Source organism: Artibeus jamaicensis, unplaced genomic scaffold (genome assembly GCF_021234435.1).
Source record: "Artibeus jamaicensis isolate MK-2021 breed Jamaican fruit bat unplaced genomic scaffold, CSHL_Jam_final contig_3109, whole genome shotgun sequence".
In the NCBI taxonomy this organism is placed as follows: domain Eukaryota; kingdom Metazoa; phylum Chordata; class Mammalia; order Chiroptera; family Phyllostomidae; genus Artibeus; species Artibeus jamaicensis.
This window is the reverse complement of record NW_026521716.1, coordinates 1,826,479-1,851,415: the sequence shown is the minus strand read 5'-3', so window position 1 is coordinate 1,851,415 and position 24,937 is coordinate 1,826,479. Positions and strand designations below refer to the sequence as shown.

General features: G+C 63.7%; 1 protein-coding gene across 3 annotated transcripts; it reads right to left on the bottom strand.

Annotated features, from left to right (window-relative positions):
- Positions 1-1,886: 1,886 nt before the first annotated feature.
- CTTN (cortactin) lies at positions 1,887-24,532 on the bottom strand. Of its 3 annotated transcripts, XM_053662921.1 has the most exons (18): positions 24,445-24,532; positions 20,742-20,831; positions 18,880-18,966; positions 18,682-18,755; positions 16,719-16,848; positions 14,888-14,998; positions 14,041-14,095; positions 13,225-13,335; positions 11,762-11,872; positions 11,216-11,326; positions 10,366-10,476; positions 8,983-9,038; positions 8,457-8,526; positions 6,774-6,922; positions 5,255-5,344; positions 4,086-4,257; positions 3,518-3,589; positions 1,887-3,224 (listed from the first exon to the last, which is right to left on the bottom strand). In XM_053662921.1, the coding sequence occupies exons 3-18, from the start codon at positions 18,964-18,966 to the stop codon at positions 3,088-3,090; spliced, it is 1,647 nt and encodes a 548-aa protein (XP_053518896.1). In that variant the 5' UTR covers positions 20,742-20,831; positions 24,445-24,532; the 3' UTR covers positions 1,887-3,087. The 3 variants fall into 3 exon arrangements, with proteins under 3 accessions (XP_053518896.1, XP_036991232.2, XP_053518895.1); XM_037135337.2 differs by lacking the exon at positions 10,366-10,476; XM_053662920.1 differs by lacking the exons at positions 10,366-10,476; positions 11,762-11,872.
- Positions 24,533-24,937: the final 405 nt, after the last annotated feature.

Sequence of the window (24,937 nt, the reverse complement as noted above, 5' to 3'; positions counted from 1 at the left end):
CAGCCACCTGAGTGCCCACTGGAGTGTCCTCGCTGAGCAGTTTAGGGTGTAAATTCCTACACGGCGTTGCACAACCATCACCATTCTCTCGACCTGTCACCCAAACAGAAACCCTGTCCACGTGAGCGGTCCCTCCCCACTTCTCACTGTCCCCAGCTCCAAGCTGCCACTAACTGATTTCTGTGTGTATGGATTTGCTATTCTGGGCATTTCACATAAACAGAATCCTGCGATCTGGGGCCTTCTGGTCAGCGTTCTTCCATTTAGCAGCATGTTTCCCAAGGTTACCCACGCTGTATCTCCAGTCCACGCTGCACCCCTTTCATGGCCCTGTTTGATGTCGGAGTCAGAGAACACAGTGACAGCTGATGGACACGTGGGGTGAGTCCGCCTTCCGGCTGTTGTAACGCTGCTGTGCATGTGGGCGGCTGTCAGAGACTTCACAGAAAGTAACCCTGGTTGTGCAGGAGGCCATGACCTCCCCTGGTGGGCACCCCTGCCCCCCCCGTCCCCCCGATGGTGACACGGGGCCTCCAGCTAGGCCACCATGCCCGGAGCATGGGACATGTGCCACGTTGTCACGGGAGGAGAGTGGGTCAGTCTGAGGCAAAGAAGGGTGCCGTGTCCGGGGGACACTGGGGAGTCTGCTCCAAAGGGCCTGGTGAGTGGGGGACCAGTCAGCAGGGCCAGAAAACAGTGGGGGCCCTGGCAGGCAGGGACCAAGCTCAGGGAATGGAGGTCTGCCCGCCTTGCTCCCAGCCTCTGCTGCTGAGGCCAAGCGACCCCGCAAGAAAGGGTGCGGCTGCCACCAGTCTGGGCACAGACAGGGATGTGCAGGCGGTGGCCCTGCGGGGGCTGATGGGCCGCAGCCTGTGGTGACTTGATTCCTGAGTTTTCCGGGGCAGTGCCACTGTGCCTGGGTGAACCCAGGCCCTTCAGTCTCACCTTCACCTCACTTGCCTTAGGGTACAGGCAGCCCCCCGGTGAGGGCCAAGGCCCGGCCCACCAGGGGTCTGGAGGCTGCAGAGGACTTGCAGGACACGAGCTGGCAGGGTGTCGGGAACCCAAGAGGTGGACACACCCAGGATACAAGTTCTGGGTCTGTCCCGGTAATCGCCTATAGTGTCCGTGGGTGACACCTTGCCCCTGTAAAAGGATGGATGTGCCAGTTGGGAAGGCCTGCGGTCTGCACTGTCCCCGATTCCCTCCAGGGACAGTGGGAGCAGCTTCGCTAAACATTTCCAAGCTCCGCACAAGCTGCCAACTAGGAGAGGCCTGCTGATCCCCCTGGAAATGGGGGGGGGGGCAGGCCTGTGGACCGTCCACCACCGTCTGGGGGCTCCAAAGCGGAACCCCCTATGTGAGCAGGAGTGGCGAGCCCTCCGCTGGGCCGCCCGGACATTTAGTGAAGCTGTCCATCGCCTGGTGTCCCTGCCACGTCCCACTGGCCACCCCATCTTTGAGGGCCGCTCCTCGGCCAACCGCAGTGGGCATGGGCCCGAGCAGGTTCGGGTGCCGGGCACAGGCCTCCCACCCGCCAGCTCCTCTGTGCAGCGCTGCTGTTTCCTTCTGAGGGCCGCCGGCGCAGCTCCAAAGGCAGGCAATGCCCGCAGCTGCAGCGCAGCCACCAAACGGGTGGTCCTGAGAACGGCAACTCGGACATGACTGTTGAACACAGAACGTTCACTGTGCTGGGAACCCGTGTCCGAAACACTGACGACGGGAGAGCGCGTGCCTCTCGCCAGACACGGCGCCCACGGAGGCCGCTCCCCTCGCTGTCACCGTGACAGATGGCCACCCACAGGGCGGGGGGCTGCGGGTGCCGACGGCACCACCGTCCTCCACAGGGGCCAGAGGGAGGAAAGCCAAAGTGAACCAGCGGCAAGTGGATCAAAAAAAGTTTATTTCGAGTATTTAATTTAAAAAACCATCCCTATGATGAGCTACAGAAATTCAGGTACAATAATTGCATGGAAACCCGACCTGACTGTGAAGCGGATGCTGGAGAGACGCCCCGAGGGAGGGGACCTTGCTGCCAGCCCCACGTCCCCACACCAGGCTGTCCCCCGCACCCCGGGAGGACGCTGCCGCCTCTGGGCCTTGCAGAGGGCGAGGCGCTCCCCACGCCGGGTCCACGGCGCTGCCATGCAGGGCGGCCCAGGTCAGAGCAACGTCCGTTCGGGTCTGATTTTTAGTTGCATCGATCCATCAAATTTTATTGTCATGTGAGTTGATACTTTGGCAAAAGAACACGACCCCCTTCCGTGAAGACCGCGTCCAGCAGTCGGGAGAGAAGGCACCGGTGCTCCCACGGCCAAGGGGCCGTCCCCCGCACAACGCAGTCGCGTCTGAGTGGTCGGCTGTGCACGGGCCTTCAAACGCCAGGGGGAGGCCGGGGGACCCGGAGCCAGAGACTCGGGAGGGCAGAATTTCAGTGGGGACTGACAATGCATCTCGGGGACAAGCGGGGACTCGGCAGCCCTCTTGGGGCCAGTGCTTTGGGAGGCGAGGGACTGGGGGAGAGACAGAGACGCAGGACAAAGACCAGGGGCCTCGCCAAACTCGAGCCCTGTGGGATTCACGTACAAAAGACCCTTCTGATGTTCAAATTCACATGAATTTTGTGAATTTGCTTTCTAGCAATTTCCCTCAGTTCTGACTTTCTACCAGGCCCCTCCCTCCTCCTTCAAACACTGACGCTCGGGGGGCGGGGGGGGCTCCTTCCCGGGGACAGTGACTCCTGCCTGGCACTCACCGGGCACCATTGGAGCAGCAGGTGACACATGGTCAGGTCTCGCCTGTCCTGGGGCCTGGCCTGCTGACCAAGGGGGCGACGGTGAACTAAAGCTCCCAGCAGTAGCTCTGTGTAACAGCCGGTTTGGCAAGACAAGAAAACACTCGGATGCGTAAAGCAGTCCCCACAGCCCTCCCGAGGAACACGGTCACAGCACAGCAGCGAGCTCTGCGGCGCGAACATCTTCGAAAGCGTCGGCGGAAGTACGCAATATAAAGGCAGCACAGACCCCAAGGCCGCACCCCGGGAACCGTGGAGGGGGTGCAGCTGGCGGGGAGCACGGGGCGGGCGTCCTACTGCCGGGGCTCCACATAGTTGGCCGGGAAGAGCCCGTACCGGCCCTTGCACAGCCCACGCCACCAGCCATCGTCGATCATCTCGATGTTGGTGATGATGTCATCGGGGTCAAAGGAGATTTCGTCGTCACCGGCTGGGGGAGAGGGAGAGAAGGACAGTGAGGCTCCCCAGTTCCCACAGTGGCCACTCGCTAAGAAGGTGGAGGGGCCTTGGTTCGGGGTGATTAGGGGCACAGGCACCAGCACCTGCAGCTGCAGACTGCGGAGGGTGCAGTCAGGTTGCAGGTGACTCTGTGTGTGTGTGTGTGTGTGTGTGTGTGTGTGTGTGCATGCGTGGGCACACACACGGGCGCCCGGTGCCCACACAGGTGGAGAGACGGAACTTCTGTCAACTTGGGAATTATTTCGAAGTAAGTTATGTGCTCACCGGCCTGGTAGTCGTAGAGCGCGATGGCCGTGATGCCAGGGTCGTTCTCGTACTCGTCATAGGCGCTCTCCTCTGAGGGGGACGAGACGAGGCCTGAGAGGGAGCCCGTGCCTGGGCTGCGCGCCCTCCCCGGGACCCGGCCGCAGGGGCACCAGGCGCCGGCCGGGAGCATGGGCCGTGGGGCGCCATGCAGCAGATGGACCCGGCCCCCACCTCTGACGCCACCCGGCAAAATGATCTTGCCAGCTCTGCGTGTCACGCCCACATTTTAGCACTGAGCCCTTTTAGAGGGTGGTGTCATGATACATGGAGGGACGGGGGGCACAGTGCGCCCCACTCCTCACAGCGTGTCAGGGCACGTGAAGTCGTTGCCAAAGGCCCCAGAAGTGCCGGCTCCTGGGGCCGGGCTCTAGGAGATGCTCCCGGGTTTCTACTTCAAAGGGGCCCCAGCAGAAGCTCTTCCTTTCCGCCCACCCCAGCCCAGTGCCCCAGGAACCCCCGGGGCCAAGGAACAGAGGCGGCTGGGACGGAGACAGGGCACCCCTGCCCGGTTCAGCAGGGCCCGGACCTCCTTGGTAGTGGCCTGGGGCCTCCGTGCTTTCGTAGACGGCCTCGGGGGCGTAAGCTAGGCCCTGGTGGCCACTGGCCTCTCGGTAGTCGGTGGCCTCCCTGCTGTACACGGGCTCCGGCTCACTGACGGGGCCCCTGCAGCTCGGCTCGGCCTTGAAGGACACGGCGTCCTGGGGAGAGTGAAAGTGACACTTCTCACAACCTGTCCCAAGTCACTGACACCTTTCCAGTCCCTGCAGGACAGAGAGACAGGCAAAGGACCAGCTCCTCGGAGAATGGCATGCAGTGGGGTGTGACGGTGCATGAGAGGCCCCCCTCCACTGGACTGGGAGGCCATGCCCGGCCCAGAAGCTCAGGCCGGCGGGCAGAGGGGCGGTTCACAGGAAAGCCCAGGCCGCTGTCCCCCCAGCTCTCGCCCAATCCCTGTTCCCTTTACACCTCAGCTGAGTCTGGTTAGCTTGAGTCCCTGCAACCCCTGATGAGAAGGGACAGGTGTGTGAGCCAGGATAGTGGCTGCAGGGACAGAGCAGACGGGTTCAGGCTCGACCGGCTCAGAGCTCTTGGGGACCCCATGGTGCAGGGTGGAAAGGCAGCCATCAACTCAGAAATCAGAAGGGTACTCGGGGCGCGGGGGGCGCAGGGGGCCCGGGCCATGACAGCCTGCCCCTGGAACACAGGTGGTGGGCCACCGGGCACCGACACCAGGACCGAGGAGAAAGGGCAAGAACAGTGTCCGGAGAACTGGACTTTGAAGACAGGTGAAGAAGAGGAGAGCCAGAGAGGCCGGGGAACAAGGCCCCGTGTGAGAGTGGCAGCCGGTGCCGGGACGAGGACTCTGGAAGGGAGTCTGGTCAGGGCCACAGCCGCACAGAGCAAGGGGACAACCGGCAGAAACTGCCTGGCCTCGCAGCCAGGAGGCTGAGTCAGGAGACCGCACTGGCGGGCAGCAGGCTGGGCGAGAAGGGGCCCCGTCCAGCCAGGGCAGAGTCCACAGAGGACAGAGGCTGGATGTGCACCCGGGGGCCTGCCCTGGGGAGGGCTCCTGTCGGGCCACCCTCTCTGGATGGACACCCTGCAGAGCGGGAGCAGCCCTCTGCCCACAGCGGCACCGAGCGGGGAAGCGATTCCCTGGGGAGTCAGAGGCCCCTCCCAAAACTGACAGCCAACCTCGTAGATGGGGCTGGACGGCGGCCTCTCCTGAGCCGGCTGCGGGGTAGGGGACGCCGGCGGGCTTTGCTTCTGGGCTCTGGCTTGCTCCTGTAAATGAAGGCAGCAGTGATCAGAACCCCCCAGGGTCACCTGGATGCCCATGAGCGTTCCAGGTGGCTGCACCCAGGCCTCACACACACTCCCCGCCAGAGGATGAGCAGGAAAGGGCCGGAGCAGGCCCCGGCCCCAGGAGATCCCTGAAGCCAGTGCGCCAGGCAGCCATGGCCACACCGTCGGCACGCTTCCCAGGGGAGGAGCTCGGGGCGCCCAGCCCTCCTGCCGCCTCCACGCACGCCTGGTTTGTACAATGTGCGGGCAGAGAGGTGACACGGCTGTCGGCCAACGTCCCCCGGCGCAGGTGGCACAGGTGGCACAGGTGCAGACGGGGACTTTGAGCAGGAGGACTGAGACTCAGGGACTGTTAAAGGGGTGTGTTTTGCACACAGGAGGGACGTGGGTCTTGGGGGGCCTGCGGGTGGGCAGGCTGCGGTGGACGGAGTAGCGGCCCCACCGAGATGTCGGTCCTCTGACTCTGACCTCACGTGGCAAAGGGGAACGCAGACGAGGTGAGGGTTGGAGGGAGGGGTCCTGCGGGGTGACAGGCGGGGCACACAGGACCTCACAGAGGGCGGCAGGCGGACGACAGACACGGTAGGGCAGGACGACAAAGCTGAAGCTGGGAAAGGCCAGGGCTCAGGTGGGGCGTCCCTCGCAGCCCCGTCAGGAGCCCGACCCTGTCAGAACTGTACGATGACCAACGCGTGGCCTTTCAAGCCAACGAGTTTGCGGTCACTTGACGCAGAGCCAGTGCCGACTGCCGCGACACTGGACTTTTCTCCAGACGGCAATTGAGGAAACAGGCCCCACGGCAGGCGGGCAGCGTGCCAGGGACACCGGGGACCTCTGTCCCGCCAGGCCCTCTCTAACAGGCAGCTCCCCCAGACACTGGCCCACAGACCTGGGTGTGGCCCCAACACAGGCACGGACACCCCATCGCCTGGGACCGCCACAGGCGCTTCTCTCTTTCTCTCTGTTCACGTCAATGAGCCAAACCACAGCTCCCTCCGCACGCAAGTGTCTCAGCCCAACAGCGCACACCACCCGGCCAGGGCTCTGAGGGTCGGGCCCAGGTGCAGCGTCTGAGCAGAGGGACCCTGGCTGGGGGGGGCAGAGGTGTGCTTCTTGCAGAGGCTCAGCCAGGAGCAAGGGACCCCACACAGCCCCCTTGGCCCGCAGGGCGGAGTGTGCTCCTCCTCGGGGGACTGCCTGCGCAGGGACCCCACCCACGTGTGCCTCTGTCCGGCCTCTCCCTCCCTCCGGAGCGCCGCCCCACTGACTGGCAGGGTGTGGGGGCTGAGACACACCCCAGGGAGGGAGCGACGAGAGGCGGCAGGGCTGGACACAGAGAGGACACTTCCGAGGGGAGAGTGGTGGCCGACGGCCTGCCCGCCCAGCGGCCGCCCGCACCCTCACTCACGTCCAGCCGCCGCCGGGCCTCCTCCTGCTCCTGCCTCTCCTTGGCCATCCTCTGGGCCCGCTCCGCCTCCGCCTTCCGCCTGTCCTCCTGGGCCTTCTCCTTCGCCAGGTTTTCGAAGTTAGCTCTGATGTTGCTGGTCTTGCTGTTGGCTACGGGGTGGGGGAGGGGGGCGTTACCTGGATGTCAGATACCACCGTCACCCAGAATGGACCCAAGTCCCACACGGGTGGACCGATCAACCCCGCGGAATCAGGCAGCCCCGGACCGACCGAGAGCCGTGTCCACAGCTGCCAGCTCAGCGCCCCACACAAACCAGCCAGTGCCCTCGTGTCCGCCGCACAGCTGGACAGACGGACACCATAAGCCTGGTGGGCTGGTCTCCTGTTCCCAACCTCACTGCCTTCCTTACCACACACCCACGGGGAAAGACCCCATGTCCCCAAGGGACGACCCTGAGGGTGCACCTCCCCGCGCAGGGTGGCGGGCACACGCGGCGCTGCCGCACGGGAGGCTGGGGGGCGTCCCGAGGAGACAGGCGAGGGGCTCTGAGCGGTGAGCTGGGCTCACCGACATGGGCACGTCTGGGACGTGGCGGGCACTTCCTCCCAACACACAAACTTCCTCCGAGACAAGAAAACCAGTATTTGCTGCCAACAAGCAAACCCAGAATGCTGGGAGCTGGTGCCCGCAGCCGGGGGCACGGCAGTTTCCCGGTGTCACTGTGGGGCCACAGCCACCCCAACGGCGGCATGGGCGAGTGGTTTCTCACCGCGTGGCCACGTGAACTTCCACGCTGGGGAGGTCAGCACGGCTCAGCGACGCATCACCTTCCCAATGACAGTGCGGGCCCCACGCCGTCCCACGCGGGGAGGCGCCTTCAGAACACCGCCAGGGGCGGGGCCCGCAGGGCCTGGGGAGGTGCCCCCTGGGAGCCCAGGCCCCCCGCCCCCACAGACAACAGCCCCCGGGGCAGAAGCAGTCAGCAGTCTCCCGTGAAGGTTTACAAAACGCAAAATGGGGCCACCCTCCTGCACTCTGTTCCGTAGTCATTTTTCATATAAAAACTGCTGCTGGTCTGTGCTGGTTTCATGATTTTTAAACAAACTAACGACAAGCCCCACACAGAAGCTCTTTGGGACAGTCCCACCTGTGCCTGTGCGTCCTGAGAGCGCAGGGCCTGGGAGCCTCTGGCCCAGGGCACACGGCCAACACCAGGGGGCGCCCTGCTCCCTGGGTTTGGTTCACCACCTTCTACCTTGTGTAGTGTCTTCCCCGACTAAATGGCACTTGGTGGGCTGCTTCCCTGGGGCAGAACTGTGCGCCCCGAGACCCTGGCCTGCAGGACGCGCCCCCACAGCAGTCTCCACAGAGGACGCACCGTGCATACCTGGGGCCCACGTGTGAGGGGAGGCCAGCGTGCCCACCTGCTCGTGACAGACAGGTCTGGGCCAAGGCAGCAGGATGGGGGTGTACTGCTCACCCCGCTCCGCTGTGGAAAGCGCCCCTACCTTGCCCACGCAGGACCCCACTGCCAGGGGCTGCCGTCCCCGGTGCCCCATCAGACAGGGGCAGGGCCTTTCCAGAAGGCCTGCCGAGAGCCACGCTATCGGGCCACCCCCGGTCCCCCGGCCCCCACCACCACCCGGGGAGCAGCCCGGCACCGCCGGGCATGCCGACACTCACCGGCTTCCACGGGCACCGTCTTCTGATACGCGGAGGACACCTTGGAGACGTCGTCAAAGGTGGAGGCGTTCTGCCGAGACAGGAAGGGCGGTCAGGGCACTCCTCACACCCAGGGATGGGGCCGCCCCACGCACGGACTCAAGCCCACCCTGGAGCCTCTGAAAGGAGCAACTAGGGGCCCCGGATTCACGGCCACTGCTGGTTCCCCAAAGTCAAAGAGCCTCGGGTCCCCGAGGCCCCAGTGCTGGCCCTCGGGTCTGAATGTCTCCATTGCGATGGCATCCCAGCACGGACCCCGGACTATAAAAAGAGACGAGGACAGCACGTGCCTCAGCACAGCGGTGAGGGGTACAGGAGAGGTGACCGTGGCACGCCAGACTCGGCCTGGCACACGTATTAACAGCCTCCCCCACGGCAATGGCACCCGCCCAACATAGATGCCTGCACATCTGCAAACAGGGGGCCGAGCCTGGCACGCTGTGCCCACCCGGTGATGGCAGACAGGGGCCCAGACGGGGACACTCACCTTGTCCATCCGGTCCCTCTGCACCCCGTACTTCCCGCCAAAGCCTCTGGAATAGTCTGCAACGGGTGCAATGCGGCACTCAGTCCCAGGGCGAGGACCGCGAGGGGCCGCGGGTGGACGCGTGCAGACAGGCCCAGGAACAGCCCAAAAGTGCCCCAGTGTGACAAGGAAGAGAGGTGTCCCGCATGCGCCTCCTCCCCGTGGTGTTCGGGCAGTGGGAGGCAGGGGAGAGAGGTGAGCATGCTTCAGGGTCTCCGGGGACAGTGGCCGAGGGGGCGTGGCCGGCCCAGCCAGCACAGCTCTCCCAGCACAGTCTCCTCGCCCGCCACACCTGTGGGCCCCAAGGAGGCCCAGCTGCAGGCTCCGCCCCCCCCCCCCTGTGTTAAAGGACCCACAGGGAAACTCCACCAGCCAATCCTCCATGTGACAGCCACACCGGCACACGGCACCAATGCCACGCAGAGCCACGGCCACCGCCCTGCGGCCACGGGATCAGCAAGAGGGAGTCCTCGTCCCCGCCCGGGACGCTGTCACACGTCTCCACACGGGGCCTCACAGCCCCAGCGCTGCCCTGCAACTCGGGACCCGACTTGATTTCCAGGGAGCGTCCAGGCTCCACACCCCACGTCTGATGCTCGGGGCCTCTAGCTTAGCTGCCTGAGGGGATGCGGCTGCCCTTCGGACGGCGGCTGCGCACAGTGGGACGCCTCCTGCCTCTTGTGGCCCTGTGTGTGCTCCGCGGGGCTCTGGGTGAGGTCACGCAGAAACCAAACAAACGAAGAACGAAGACGCCTCCCACTGGGAGTCAGAAACCACCGCCAGGAAGGAACAGACACCGTGGAGCACGGTCCTCACGGGGGCCTGAGGGCTGCAGGGACTCCCGACAGTCACGGTCAGCGGCAAGGGCTCCTGCAGAAGGTGCTGGGAGACCAGACACCTCATTCCAAGAACTAGCCACGTGGGGTTGGGGCAACAATCACGATTTACAGAACACGCACCTCAAAGGCGCAGCGGGAAGTGAATGGGGCGGAAGGTGCAGGCTACTGAGGACCCTGCACAGGGTGGGGCTGGACCCTGGGCAGGCGGCCCCGTGGGCTGGCACGTAGTCCCGCAAGGCCAACAGCAGCGGGCTCCACTCCTGGTTGGGCAAGTGGGGGGTCGATCAGCTGACAGCTGTCCATTTTTCCTCCCCTCTCCCCCCTCCTCTCTCTCTAAAGGCAATCAAAAAAAAGCAACATCCTCAGACGAGGGTCTAAGAAAAAAAAATAATGAAAAGTCTAAAGTGCGCAGGTGGCTGGACGTGTGTCTGCGGCGCCCAGCGTGTGTGGGCAGGGTGTGTGGGTGGGGGCGGGGGTGTGGCACGGGCGCAGGGAGCAACTGTGCCTTGCTGGGACTCGTGCTTGGCCAGTCTCTCCTTGTAATCAAGCCCCACAGCACAGGAGTCCTGCCTCTGGGCCTGAACACCGAATATGCCTCCAAAACCAGCCTTATAATCTGACGGTGGGGAGACACCGAGAGGAAGAGCATGGTCAGAGCCCAGTGGGCTCATGCATGTGCCAGACACAGGTCCGAGGGGTGGCTCTGCAGGGCCCGGGGACCCGCGAGCCCACTCCTGGCTCGCCCACAGTCACGCGTGAGCACACAGGGCTCCCAGACGAGCTCAGAACCGGGACGCTCCAGCCGGCCCCTGGAGACGGTCAGGAGCTGCGTGTGGAACAACTCAGTGAGGCCACTCTGTGCTCGGAGACCGCTCTAAGGTCCTACCCGCACTGCAGACCAGAGAACACACCTCTGTGCACGTGAAGGAGGAGACGCGTTACACGCAACCCCACTCCAGACCGAGTGACGCAGCCGGGGCCTGTCTGGGTCACACTGCTCCGCCTGACAGTTTTGTTCAGACGGAAAAGGCTCCGGCCGAAGGAAGTGCCTGCTTTCACACACTGTGGTCCACTCTACTGCCCAGAGGGCACAGGCTGGGGACAACGTGGCCCTGCGGCTGCACCCCGGAAATGCCCCGGCAGGGCCTGGCCCCCTGAGCAGGCACACACCCTGCATTCCCAGCGCCTGCCTGCAGAGTGGAGGGGAGATCACTACAGGGTCAAGCTTCCCCCCAAACCAGGAGGCGCAGCCCCGCCCCCACCCCCCCAGACAGGGAAGATGAAACCACATGGCCACAGAGACGCGGCAAGAACCGGCCCGCCAACCTCTCAAGGCCGTCCGCGCCGCACCTCACCTTTCTGGGACTCATGCAGCTGGAGCTTCTCCTGGTGGTCCCAGCCCAGCGCACACTTGTCCTGTCTGTCCGTCTGCACGCCAAACTTCCCCCCGAAGCCCTTCACGTAGTCTGTGGGCACAGAGGGCAGCCGTGAGCCAGGGCGCCTGGACGGCTCGGGAGTGCAGAGGAAGCGTGTCCTCCGGGTAGCTACCGCACACTCGCCGACCCGCCCTGACCTCCCGCCTGCTCACACCCGGGGCGACGTGAACGGGACCTGCTGCAGGGTGTCCAGGAAATCGCCCACCACAGGTTCGGTCTGGGAGCAAACACAGACGGGACCCACAGAAGCGGCCCCCAGGCCGGACTCCACCACGGTGTCCCCACCTCCAGACAAGACGTGCAGCGCCCCTGGTGTCACGGCCCCGAGGGTGGAGGCCGGCTTCTTATTTCACAGCTGCGCCTGGGTGAGCAGCTTCACTGCCCGGGGCAGCTGCTAACCCTGCCCCTGCCCCACCACCCATCACGTCAGCGCCAGGGGTGGGTGCGAGGTAACGTTGAAGCCACCTTTCTGGGACTCATGCTTCTCCGTTTTGCCTTGATACTCGAAGCCGACAGCACTTTTATCCACCTTGTCCTTGTCGACGCCATACTTGCCACCGAAACCTTTGGAGTAATCTAAAAACAGAGGAGCTCAGTCTGCACACTGGCAAGGAGAGAGGTGAGCACGCAGTCTAAGAACCGGTACCACTCGCTCGGGACAGGCCTTGCAGGCTTCCTGTGAGGTCACCGTGCACGGGAGAGGCCTAAGGGCTCACCCTGCGCACAGTGCAATCCTGAAGAGCAGTAATACAACGGGCACGTAACGGCACCCTCCCTCCATCCCCAATGCCGCTCGGAGTGGTCATGTACCACCAAGCTTTGTCGCCAGGACCAGCCAGAGCACAGGCTCCTGGAGGTCCCCGGGCTTCACGCACTAAGCCAGCGGGCGTGCAGGACGCCAAGGACAGCTCCCCCCCCCGGCAGCCCCTTCCTGTGGCCTTGCACTTCGCTCTGCACAGAGCTTCATCCCTACAGAGCCACTGCTGCGCAGAAGCACACTGTTGCGTGGACACTCGAGTGGGGTGGACACAAACATCAAACCCCTTCCGAGGGGCCAGCGCTGCTGCGCAACCTGAGGCCCGTCCCCCAGCACGCTGGCCCGTGCTCCCTCCCAGACCCCACAGGAGGGACGGCATCTGATCTCACTGACCGGGAGCTCGCAGCATGTCCCGACTCGCAGGGCGCGCTCTGGAGCACGGGCTCCAGTACACAGGGCGCAGAGGGCGGGGGCAGCGGCTGCCAAGGGGGGGCCGAGAAAGGGGCTTGGCCGAGACCCCAGGGACATGCGGGACCGTTTCCCACGCCCACTTTGTTTTCTTTTTAAAAGAAACCTGGGACTTTTCGACTCCTGGGTGCTCCATTTCCAAGTGTTGGCATGTACTTTAACACTGAACGCACAGGCCAACGGAACAAAGGCTGCCCAGAACCAGCGAGCAGGAGCCCTGCTGGGGTGGGGGGGCCTCAGCCTCCAGGACACGGCCCTCGGGCGACGGACTGCCGAGGGGGCCACAGGGCGACCTGGCACATTGGCCGGCACGTTCAAGTCCACGTCCTGTGACCAGCAAGGCCATTTCCAGGACTGTGTTCTTCTGAACAACTGCTTGTGTATCTAACATACAGGTATAGAAACAGTCTTGCAGCCAATCCCCTTCATCAAAAAACTGGACGTCGCCCAAACCCCACACCCCAAAAGGCAGGTGAGACAGGCCACGGAGCCGGTGCACGGCAGGCGATTCCCATTCCACGAGAATCACCATGGATCTGCCACACCGACCTGAGAGGAGCAGGGACACGTGAACGCTCATGCTACGACCCCAGGGGGTGCAGCGCCCCCGAGGCAGCCCAGGGAAGGAGACTCCCGGGCATCTATGTCTGCGCCTGGGGGCTGTGCGGGGCAGAGCTGCCCGCGGCGGGCGGTGCGGACGGACCTCTCTGGGACTCGTGCTTCTCCGTCGTGCCCTGGTAGTCGAAGCCCACTGCGCTCTTGTCCACGCGGTCGGCCTGCACGCCGTACTTGCCGCCGAAGCCACTTGAGTAGTCTGGGGAGACAGGGGCCAGCGACAGACACGCGGCACTTTGGTGGGGCTGGGCCAGGGCGTGACCCACCCAGAGGCCAAGCACACGTGGCACAGCGCTTGCACAGGAAGCCACCCCTGCCGCACAGGTGACACTGGACACCAGGCAGCCAGGCCCTCCTGTCAGAGGACACCGCTTTCACGCCAGCAGGGGGAGCGGCTCCCCTGCACCCCACCTGGGAGACAGGCTGTTCCAGTGAAGGGCAGCAGGTCCAGAAAGCTACACACAGGCCCGTTCCAGAAAAGAGCCCCCGCCCCCCACTCGCCCTGGTGCCCCGACGCCCCATGCAAGCCGGGGAGCCTGCGTGGACCCTCACGGGCTCCAAGGGAGTGACGCTGAGGCAAGTGTGCCCTGACAGAGGCCAGCGAGGCCGTGCCCAAGGCGGGGTGCACGTAGGGACAGTGGCAAGGATGTGATGGTGTATTCCTCTGGGGGGTTGGGGGGCCTGGGGCGGCACCCTGCCCACAAAGTCAGACAGTGAACCACGGTGGGGACTCTCCATGGACCCCCACTGATGGCAGATGCCGGGCCTCGAGCGGCGTGGCAGGGACCACGTGGCACATGGCTACACTGAGAACCACTGCCCTCTGTGGGAGAAGAGGCCCCGGGCCCCACGCAACCCCCACCCTGCCCCCTGCCCGCAGGGCACCCCCCAGCAGAGGTCCTACCTTTCTGGGAGGCGTGCTTCTCCGTTTTCCCTTGGTACTCAAAGCCCACGGCCGACTGCGGGGACGAGACACGGGACATGCGTTTTTAAATGCCCCCAACAGTCCGTCTGAAAGCACAAGGCCTAGGAAACCTTCAGAGACGCGCGCCTCACTGTCCTCTGCACTCCAGTCCCCTAGGCCGGGCGCAGGGCTGACCGACGCCCCAAGCTCGGCGTCTCGGATTTGCTCCCACATGGCCAGTCCACCCGGGGGCCGGCTGCTGCACAAATTCCCCTCGGGCGTTTCAGCCCCTTAACGCCACGGGGAAGAGTCTCTACCTCTACAGACGAGCTCTGCCGAGTGACAGGGACACCGACCCAGAGACAGGCTCCGGGGCGTCCACGCAAGGCCCCAAGGAACCATCTCCCAGACCACGGCTGAGAGGCAGCCCGGCCAGGATGCGGACGGATGCCTCACTCCGAAACACGGCTCTCAAGTGCCGCCACATGAGACCAGGGTGACCGAGGGGGAGAGAGACGGCAGCTGCTGCTCGGGCCCTGAACTCGGACGGTCCTGTTGCAGCAGTTCTGCGCGGGGAGGGCGGCGGAGAAGGCGCCCCTGGCACACTCCCGGGAAAACCTAAGGTGCCCGGCCCGTGTGGGGAGTAGGCGGGACCCCGGGACCCCGCAGCCGACACCGAGGAAGGCCCTCACACTGGACCGTTCTCACATCCCAACCCAGCCAGTCACCTTGGGGGGGGCCACCGCCCTGCAGTCCCCAAGTCAGAGGCACCCACGCAGGACCTCGAGGGGCCGGCCGACCCACAGGAAGCCATGCCCCCCGCGCCAGCCCCCAGCACGTCACTCACCTGGTCAACTCTGTCCGCCTGGACCCCGAACTTGCCCCCGAAGCCCCGCACAGAGTCGACCTGCGAACAGTGCTTGGAAAGCTTCGCCTGGTACTCGTGGCCCACGGCCGACTGCAACGGGAGCGAACGCAGGTTGGCTGTCACCCTGGGCAGGCAACAAACGCCCCCAGGCCCAGGACGCGTCTGGGACACGGCGTGGAGCCGTGCCCCGAGAAGCACCACAGAGACGTGGGGCTTCTTGTTTCCGTCCGTGTCTAAAGAGGACACGGCACAGGTGACGAGAGCCACGCGTGTTTGGGTTTGAATCTGAGTCATCTGCACTCAAGCAGACGGCGACCCTTCCCCAACACCCACGGGGGCCGGATCCGCCTTTGGAGGCGACTGCCCAGCACCCTCACTGGGGAGGCGAGCGCGTCCCCGAGCCATCCAGGGGCCGCTACCACGTGGGCAGGAGAGCACGACGGGGCAGCAGCGGTGACACACGGGGGCCGAGGGCGGCAGGAGGGCACACAGGGAGGGGCGGCGCAGGCCCGGGGCCGGCTCACCAGGAAAGTTTCCCGGGGCAGGTGCCGGGGGAGGGACGGCGTCCCTGTGGCAGCAGAGTGGCTGCTGTCAGCAAGCTCTTCCCCCCAGACTGTCACTATTTTCCCCAACGGGTCACTGTCCCCACGGGCGTGCGGGCCCACGTTTCTGATGACTTCCTCTGGGCCCTGTGAGCCCACGGCCCTGGGGGCACAGGCCCGTCGGTGGAGGCTCCTGCCCACCACTCCCACCGCCCCAGACACACGTGTCTCTCCGTCCGCACCAGCAAAACTGCCGGGCTCTGTTTTGGGAACCAAACGTGACTCTGCTCCCCGCGTCCCCTGCTCTGGTGTCCAGTCACCTCCGGAGTGACAGTCACGCTGTCGAACGTCCCTGTCTCCTTCCTGCAGCTTACAGCTTGCTCTGTCTCCAGGCTAATTCTGGACGTGGTTTGGGGGGCCCACAGGCCCCACTTATCTGCTCTGTGGTGACCGAGTGTGGGCACCGTGACAGCGCAGCCACTGAATCCGAGCCGTACGCAAGGACAGGCATGGAATTTCAGAGCAGAACCCGACACCAGCGGACGCTCCCTACGGCCGGCCGGGAGGCTGGCGCCTGCTGGGTACGAGCGGGCTCTCGGGGCTGCAGGTGCCCCCCCCCCGGGCGGCAGAATGGAAGGAGCTGCCCCGCTGAGGAGGCAAACCCAACGGTCTGCTCTGCCCTCTCCCTGGGGGGAATGCCCGCGCTCCCCATGCCTGGCACCGTCCTTGCTGGAACATTCCGCCAACACCTCCGTCACCACGAACACTCACTTGCCTGGCCCACAGCCCCGATGCGGGGCGAGCGGTCCCCCAGCCAAGTGAGCAGAGGCTTCCCGCCGAGCCGCCCTCCCAAGGTCACTAACACAGGACGGGCATCGGCACACCTGATGGCCGCACTGTCCCCCGTGACTCGAACAAGGGGCCCTGGAGTCTGGTTTTGGTCCCCGTCTCACCGCCCCCCGGAGCTGAACAAGCCAGGTCGCACGTGGGAATGCGGGCGGGGCGGGCCGACACCTGCAGCCATAGGCCTGGGCTGGGGAGCCACCCCGCGCTGGGCCCGCCCCCTCGGAACCGCCCCTCAGGGGAGCATCAGACTGCAGCAGCCCTGGACGACCAGGTGGACCCGTGGACGGGGCTTCGGGCAACCCTCATCCTCAAGAAACTGACTCCAAACCGAACAGGACGAGCGGGTCTGAGGGCCTCCTCTGCCGACCCAGTGAGCGGCCAACTGGGGCCCCGATGCTGGCGCAGTGCCGCCGCCCACTCACCTTGTCCATCCTGTCCTGCTCCACGCCAAACTTGCCCCCGTAGCCGTGCGAGGCCTTCGGTCCTGTTTCCAGCTCCTTCTCCTTGAGGCACTGGTGCTCCTGGTAGACGTTTTCTCTCAGCTTGTGGATGCTGGGAGGAAGGGCGCGTGGTGGGGTCAGGGGTCAGGGGTCAGGAGGTGTGCCGGGACCCCAACCCGCCCCGCCCCGACTGGACCCACCCCACCGAGCTCCCTCCAGGCCCTGCTCTCGGGCCTGCGCTCTGGCAGCCCGGTGCAAGGCCACCGCAGGGTGACAGCTCTGCCCGTGTGGCTGCGTGGCCGCCCGAAACATAAACTCTCATTTGCCTGCCGCACAGGCGCACGTGCTGCTTGCTGCCGTGGCGGCCGAGCGAGGAGACAGTGTTCTGGAAACGGCACCCGAGGCGCCCCTCCTGCAGTGTTCCTGGACGACGGCCGAAGCCCAGCAACGCCGCGCCCCAGCCTCCTGCACACCCAAAGGCGTAGGAACGGCTTTCAGGACTCGCAGTCCAAAAGCCACGCTTCCTTGTCAACGCCGAGGCAGGGGGGCATCACAGCTGTCACTGTAAGGAGACCTGAGGGCACAAAGCCACCTCCCTAAGGCCTTTCTGCATGAGGGACACCACGCAGCTCCCACGCTCCATCAACATCTGCATGACAATCCCACACCACCCAACCCCTTTCAAGCTGGGAGGGAAGACACCCTCCTAAAACCCTGGGGGACCACAGGGCACGGAGCTGCCCCGCCCCCAACGTGATCTCTGTGAACTCCGGCCAACCCAGCGGCTGCCTGCTCACTTGTTCTCCACTCTCCCCAACAGGTCTCCCACCACAGGGAACAGAAACGAGAAAGGAACGGGGACCTGACCCACTCAGGGGTCAGCCGAGCCCCACCACGAAGGGCCCCATTCGGCAACAGAGCTGAGCTGGCTCCTGAGCCCCTGCCTCTCACCAGCCCCCGGACATTCTAAGGGGCTGCAGCGCAGGTGCGGGCGCAGCGGTCTGGGAGGGGCGCCCGCACTGCCCACCGCCCTTCTGGTGTGGACGACGGGCGTTCCCCAGACAGGGACGGCTCCCCGAGCCGCAAGGACTCGAGGCCGGGCAGGGTGAGGTCTCCCCCACAAACGGCCCACGCAGGTCCCAGGGGTACGATCGGATGGAAGTCTGAGCCCACATTAAAAGCTCCCTTTCTCTACTCTTCCCGAGGGGAGGACACACACACCCCAGGGTTGGCAGTTAAAGAGCACCCACTTAAGGGACAATGACACGCTCCCGGCGCTCCCGTTCTGAGCTCCTCGGGAGAACTCGATGCCTAGAACTCAGCGCACAGCCTCCAGGGGACAGCAAAGTGACAACGCTGTGTATACAGTGGCAGGAGCAGGAGCCTGAGGTGTAAGGCGTTCAGAGATCCCACCTGTGTCGGGAGCTGACCCCGCACAAAGAGCTTGGGCCAGCGTGGGCCTCAGTGATGGGGACGCGGGGGAGTGGGCTCCCCAGGGCTGTGTGTGCACATACACACGTGTGCACATGCACATGCAGGTACAAGGTCCCATCTCGGATCTGCCCCTCTAGACACAGCAGTCACCAGCCCGGCCGTGACGGTTCGAACCGTCCCCCATGGGTGGAGAGGAGCACACACGTCTTTGTCTACAGATCAGGTGCCAACATGAAAACAGTCTCACCCTGGCCAGTGTGGCTCACTTGGTTGGAGCGCCGTTCCACACCCTGAAAGGTCCCCAGTACGATTCCCGGGCAGGGCCCAGGCCTGGGTTGCCGACTCGGTCCCCAGCTGGGGCTCGTATGTACGGGAAGCAACCAAATGGTGCTCCTCCCTCACGCTGATGTCTCTCCCCTTTCTCTCTCCCTAACTTCCCCTCTCTCTAAAACTTAACAAGCCTGTCTCCAGGTGAGTATTCAGAAGGAATGAAAAACAGAAAGAGCCTTACTCGATGTGCTCCTGGTGCCCGGAGCCCCGCACAGTCTTGGCGCCCCATCGCTGCTCCTTCTCGCTCACGTCATTCTGGAAGGGACACGAGCGAACCCAGGGCCTGGGCGTGAGCCCCGCACCAAGACCCTCCCCGACGCACCCCTGGGAGTTGCTCTCAGGGGACTCGGGGACGGAAGCAGGGGCACCGGCGACTCACCACGAAGTCAGGGTCGGTCTCCCAGTCGTCGGCACCGCTGTCGTCCTGGGGGATGGACACGGTGTGGCCTGCGGAAGCCTTCCACATCTGCGAGGGCAGAGAGAGGTGTCGGGTGATGGGACCGGGGAGCCGCCGCAGGCCCGCCGCACGCTCTTGGCCCACAGCCCTGAGACGCACGAGGAGGGCTACAACCAGAGGGTCCTCGTCACCCGGCAGGAACGTGAGGACACAAAGGGACGCAGCACTGTAGCTGGCACTGCAGCGAGTGGCATCAGAGAGAGACCCCAGAAATGCCCTGGCTGCAGCTCCAGTGAGAAAGTGCCTGTGGAACCACACGGTCACCTGTGTGCAGGCTTCACGCGTGAGGGCGAAGCACCCACCGTCTTGGGACACAACCCACTGTGCCATCGCCGGGGGCGGGGGAGAGCTCAGGCCCCGCCCCCACACCGACCCCCTCAGCGTCACAGCGGGGACGCTTCATGTCATGTGTCCCTCCGCAGTTTCAACCAACAGAAAGGGCACCACTCTGCTTTCGGATGCTCCCCTAACTGGCCCCTGACCAGGTCCTTTGTGGGCAGGTCACTCCCCGGCCTGCTCTTCTGTGTCACGACCCAGTTTGGAAGATGGGTCCCTGCCGTCCCCAGCACCCGAACTGTTGGGTTTCAGCTAGAACAGCTGGTTCTGTTCACAACGCAAAGGTGAACTCCAAACACGTGAGAGCACAGATTCGCCTTCCACAACAATGCCCACAGTCTCACCTGCTCCAGGAAGCGAGGGAAGGTTAGTTCACTTCAGTCACCCGCAGCCCCGCCCAGGTGTCTGAAGGCAGGACCTGCCACTCAGGCCCCTGGGGCGCCTCACTGGGGCTTTTGTGCTTGAATGAGGGCAAGACAAAAGCCCTTCACAACCCTGAGAACTGACACTGCCCCCGCCTGCTCTGCTGGGTCTCAAGTCCAAAGTCAAGGTGGTAGTGAATGTGAATCAGGACACTGCTCTCAAGTTTCCTGATGGGACTCCTGCCGCCGCCACCTGGGCCAGAGCTGTCTGCCGCCCCGCCCGCCAGCGGGCAGGACCAGAGATGCCCTGCTTGTCCAGCCCCTCCAATGCCCCCCCTCTGCTAGGGTGTCCGGAAGCCCCTCCAATGCCGTCCCCCTCTGCTAGGGTGTCCGGAAGCCCCTCCAATGCCCCCCCTCTGCTAGGGTGTCCGGAAGCCCTGAAGGAGTCTCCCAGGTGCGAGCGGCTCTGACAAGTTTAGAGAGCACACGGACTAAAACCTCCATCGGCGTGGGGGGCACCTCAGGGTGCCCGTCCACAAAGGAAGGAGCAGCTCCAAGAGCTCGGTGATTCGCCCACAGTGTCTGCCTCCCCAGGTGACCCCACGGCACCATGAGGTCCCGGACAGGGGCTGCCCGCCTGCAGGACACCAGCTGCTGTACGTAGTTCCAACCCCTCACCAAGGAAACGGGACAAAAGGACTGGGACCCCTGCCCCCCGAGGGAAGGTGAAAGCCCACGCCTCTGCCTGACCCCCTTTCAAGACTCAGGGAAACCGAGGGCAGAGCCCCGTCTGTGCTGCTCTTCCCGGACGCAGCCCCACTGGTGGTCGGGGGAGCAGGTCCCCAGGGTCACGCCTCTCACCTGCCACAGGGCAGGAGACAGGCCAGGTGGCCTCCGGTCCCCCGCCCCGGGCTTCCTGCAATGCCCCTCCTCTTTCTGAGCCGCAGGCAACACGGGGGGACTTGACTTCGTTTGTCCCACAAGGATGTTCTGGAAGATGGCGGTCCCGATCTCAGCCAACCCAGCGGGACGGGGGCTCACCTGACCGTCTGGGGCCAGGACAGTGACTGTTCGCAACATACACACCTTCCTTTCTTTCCGGCTGAAGACGAAGGCTGCTCACAGGAGAGACTCAGAGGTCCAGTGAGGGCTCTCCAGGCACCGGGGGCGTTCCGTCTGCAAACAGATCCCGAGAGAAGGGCTCAGAGCGTCTCTGTGGAGAGGTGCTCTGGGTGACCCCAGAGGTGTGCAGATCCTTCTAGAAGGCTCTGAAACCCTCCCAAATGAGGAGGATCCATACAGGAATCTGGAATGAGGCTAAGGAGATCCAGCTGTCACTAACCAAAGAGCTGCATGCTCTTCAGACACATGGCGAAACTACAGGAAACAAGAAGTTTCCAAAGGTCTCCAACTGCGTGACCTCTTCTCGCCGCACTCTGAACGACTGTCTCGGTTGCCAGCACACACCTTGTGTTTGCCGTCACCCTGAGGTTCCCATTCTCCATCCACCCCCTCCCCCATGTGATATTACTAAAAACAGTAACTTCTCCCTGCAGGGGTCACACGTGGCGGGGGATGCCACGTGGCCTGACTGCCACAGGGATACAGGGAGGCAGGGAGCAGAGGGGAACGGCTGCGATCCCAAGGCACAGGTCTGGTTGCCGCATGGAGGTCCGGGCTCCGACTCCCCCGCCCCGCCTCGGCAGCTTTCCTGCAGGGCTACTCACAGCCCCAACCGGGCTGGGCTGCTGGCCGGCACTGAGCCACTGGATAAGGCCCCCTGGTTCCCAGGGACAAGCCAGTCACCGGCAGCTAGTCATGAACCGGCCACCCTGGGGATGGCTCTGCTGGCCCTCCCCACGCTCCATTTCCTGCCTAGTTCCTGCGGAGCCCACGATTCGCTCCTTCTTCCTCCCCAGCCCCCTCAAGAAACTCTGACGTGCGCGTGGGTTGCTCCGTGCATCTGGGCACCACGTGAAGTTCCACACTGCCTGGAGCCGCTACTGGTGGGCTCAAATCGACAATAATTCATTATCCTCTCAATATTTAAATTTAAAAATGAAGTCACAAAAAATAACCGAAAAATTAAAGCCTCGAGTACTTTCTGGGTCCAAAGGTGATGCCTCCGGGCCCCTACCTCCCAACGTACACAAAAATTCCCTCAGAAATGTATCAAGGACCCAAATGCTTAAAACAACTGAACTCTTACAAGAAAACAAAGGCACAGATTTTCATAACCCTCAACCCGAAAGCAAGTCTCAAGTGTGACACTAAAAAGCACACACAAGAAGAGAAAGAGCTAACTGGACAGAATGTAGGACTCGGTGCTTCCAGGGGCACCATCGAGACAGTAAACACAGGTCACAGACGAGGAAACTCTCTCCAATCCGTCGTCCAGAGCACAGAACTCTTTCCAGGTCAGTAACACAAAGGACAGTCAACCACACTTTAAAGTGCTGAACAGACATTTCTCCGCAGACGAATGGCCAATAAGCCCCTGAAAAGATGCTCCGTGTCATTAGCCACCAGGAAAGGCAAATCAAAGCCACAGGAGCCAGCAGCACACCCCCCGAACCACGGGGCAGGAGTGTGGGGGCCGTGTGCAGGATAAATCAGAACCCGCAGGCATGGCTGGTGGGGGTGCGAACTGGAAAAGTCTGGCAGCTCCTCACACCGTTCAGCGTGGGGCCACCACAGGCCCCCAGAGGAACGAAACGCGTGTCCATGTGAAAATGTGCCCAGGAGTGTCCATGGCAGCAGTACGCACAACGGCCCGAGGCGAAAACAGCCCCAAGGCCGAGTCACGTCACAGACACACATGTGCTCCGTCCGCACAACGGAGTGTCCTTAGGCAATAAGAGGGAGTGAGGCGCCGACACTCGCTACACAAGGGCGACCCGGGACAACGGGCCACGTGGAAGAAGCAGGCACAAAAGGCCACGTGTCCTGCAGGCCCCTTTCTGTGCAATGTCTGGATGGGGAAACCTATATAGAGGCCAGAATCAGATTAGCTAGTGTTGGGGGCTGGGGGGCGTGGCTTCACAGGCTTTCTTTTGGAACTGATGCAATTAACCTGAAATTGATTGTGGTGAAGGTCCTACAACTCTGTGAATAGACCGCAAACGTTGACTTGTACCTTTTAGATGGGCGAATTATGTAGTATGTAAAGTAAATCTTGATAAAGTTGTTACAAAAAAAAAACCCTTCCAAAAGAATTCCTCTCTCCACCATTAACACATTAATAGTAACCCTTCCTTGCAAACGCTGCCCCCCACCCCCGCCCAGGTTAAGCCTGCACAAGTGTGAAGTGACCTTGCACAGTCCTAGAAACAGAGTGGAAAATGTCCCCTCCAGGGCCATGGGTGCCTTACATGCGGAATTAGCTTTCCATTAACCCCACTGGCGCCAGAGGAGCAGAAAACCCGGAGAACACACAGGCAGCGCAGCAGCCAGGCAGCACTCAGCCACTCCCTCCCGCCGGTCACTCAGAGGACACCCTCCTGGCCTGCCTTGGGCACACTCACCCAGTTCACTCCAAGGGCCCGCCCGCACCCTCACACCAGACAGGTAAGGCCTGGTGGTGGGGGCAGGGGCAGGGACAGCTCCTGCTGCCTGGGACCTAGCACTGCAACACAGGTGAGGCAGCCCCAGCACTGCCCCACCCACTCACTCCTTGGCACACTTTCCCAGAGTCCAAACCACCAATTACGTTCACTTAAACGTGTTTTAAAGATCAGTTCACCACTACAAGTCAGCTGTAGTGGAGGAAGGGACGACTCCCAGCTACTGGGGGACAAACTACCAAAAGCAACTCTGTGCTCCGGCTCCTTACTCTTCTGTCCTGGAGTCGCCTTTAGGGCTCCTCCTGGCTCCTGGAATATCTGGTAATAGTTTCCTAACCAGGGGAGAGAGAAACAGGAATGTCTCCACGCCTGGGGTGGGTGACTCACCGCGGTCGAGGTCGAACAAACTCCGGACCGACTGCGGGTCGGGGTAGGAGGGGCCCTGAGATCCCACAGCCCTTTCCCGGCCTGGGCTGGCCGGGCTGCTGGGAGGGATCAGGCGATCTGGACCTGGGTGGTGAACATTTGGCAAAGCACCGCGGCCCAGGCACTGCTGAGCCCGAGCACAGACGCAGCGCGGGGAGGGAGCGCCCTTCAGGAAGGCTCCAGAGCTGCGTTCAGCAGAAGATGGAATTCCCCCAGGGAGGCCGACACGGCCACAGGTTCCAGTGGAGGAAGCCCTGGCCCAGGGCTTCCCCTCCAGCGGGAGAGCAAGCTCTCGCTGGACTATTCAGGCGATCGAAACAGGAAAACCAGAAACCCCAGAGCACCTTTCTGATGAGTTCCAGCGCCCAGTGGAGGGGCTGGCCCCGCTGAAGCGCTGCTCTGCCACGCGTTCCCACTGACCTGATTGCCAAGCCTGCGGGCCAGTGCAGCCCTCCGGATCCGAAACCGACCCCCGCCCCTCCCCCGCGGCCTTCCACCCCCTTCCGCTGAACCCCCTGCTCCGGGGACCCTCCCCACGACCGCGGACTCCCTGTCCGTAGGGTCCCTTTCCTACCTCAGGGCCAGCCCCTCGGATCCCCACCCTTCCCTCCGCCAGACGCCAGCCGCCGGTCCCCGGCCCGGGGAAGCCTCGCCCGTGCTCCCCCCGCGCCCGAAACCGCGAGCGGAAGAGCGGCGAGACCGCGGCGGCCACAGCTTCCTTCCCGTTTCGGGGCTGGTTGCGCCCCCGGGGCGAGCAGAGGAACCGGCCCTCCCGAACGCAGCACGTCGCGCTCACGCACCGCCAAGGGGTCGTGCAGCCGGCTCGTCCCCAGCTCCCACCACTCCCGCCGCTCCCAAAGCTCCAGAGGCTCCCAGGCACCGCTCCACTTCCGGTTCCGCGGACAGGGGCGGGGCGGCATCCGGGTCCTGGCGCGGCCCCGCCCCCGTCCTGCAAGCATTGCCCTGCTTCGGTCCGGCTGCGGCGGCAGTGGGGAACCTGTGGGGGATCCAGCGTGGCATGGCTCCGGGAAGCCTCCCCGTCCCTGCGGCGCGGGCAGCACCCGCCGCCGGCGCCGGCCGACCTCTGCCCGGTGCGAGCGTTCCAAGCACGCCTGGAAGTGAGGTGCCTACACGTGCACAGCCAACTTCCGGGGCGCCCACCCAGCGCAGACGATAGGAGAGGAAACTCCAGATCCTTAGCGCTTCGCCGGTGAGAATGGGAAAATGGGCCAAGCCTGGGGTCGGTGTAACTGCCCTGGGAGCCGAGGACTCACACAGTGATTGTAACCACCA

What these genes read in the sequence shown, in the direction of transcription:
- CTTN (XM_053662921.1), bottom strand. Translation starts at nt 18,966, where the DNA reads ATGTGGAAGGCTTCCGCAGGCCACACCGTGTCCATCCCCCAGGACGAC. An exon ending in AGACCGACCCTGACTTCGTG is followed by an intron (nt 18,756 to 18,879) that starts GTGAGTCGCCGG and finishes TGTCCCTTCCAG; the next exon opens with AATGACGTGAGCGAGAAGGA. An exon ending in AGGCGGACAGAGTTGACCAG is followed by an intron (nt 14,096 to 14,887) that starts GTGAGTGACGTG and finishes TCGTCCCCGCAG; the next exon opens with TCGGCCGTGGGCTTTGAGTA.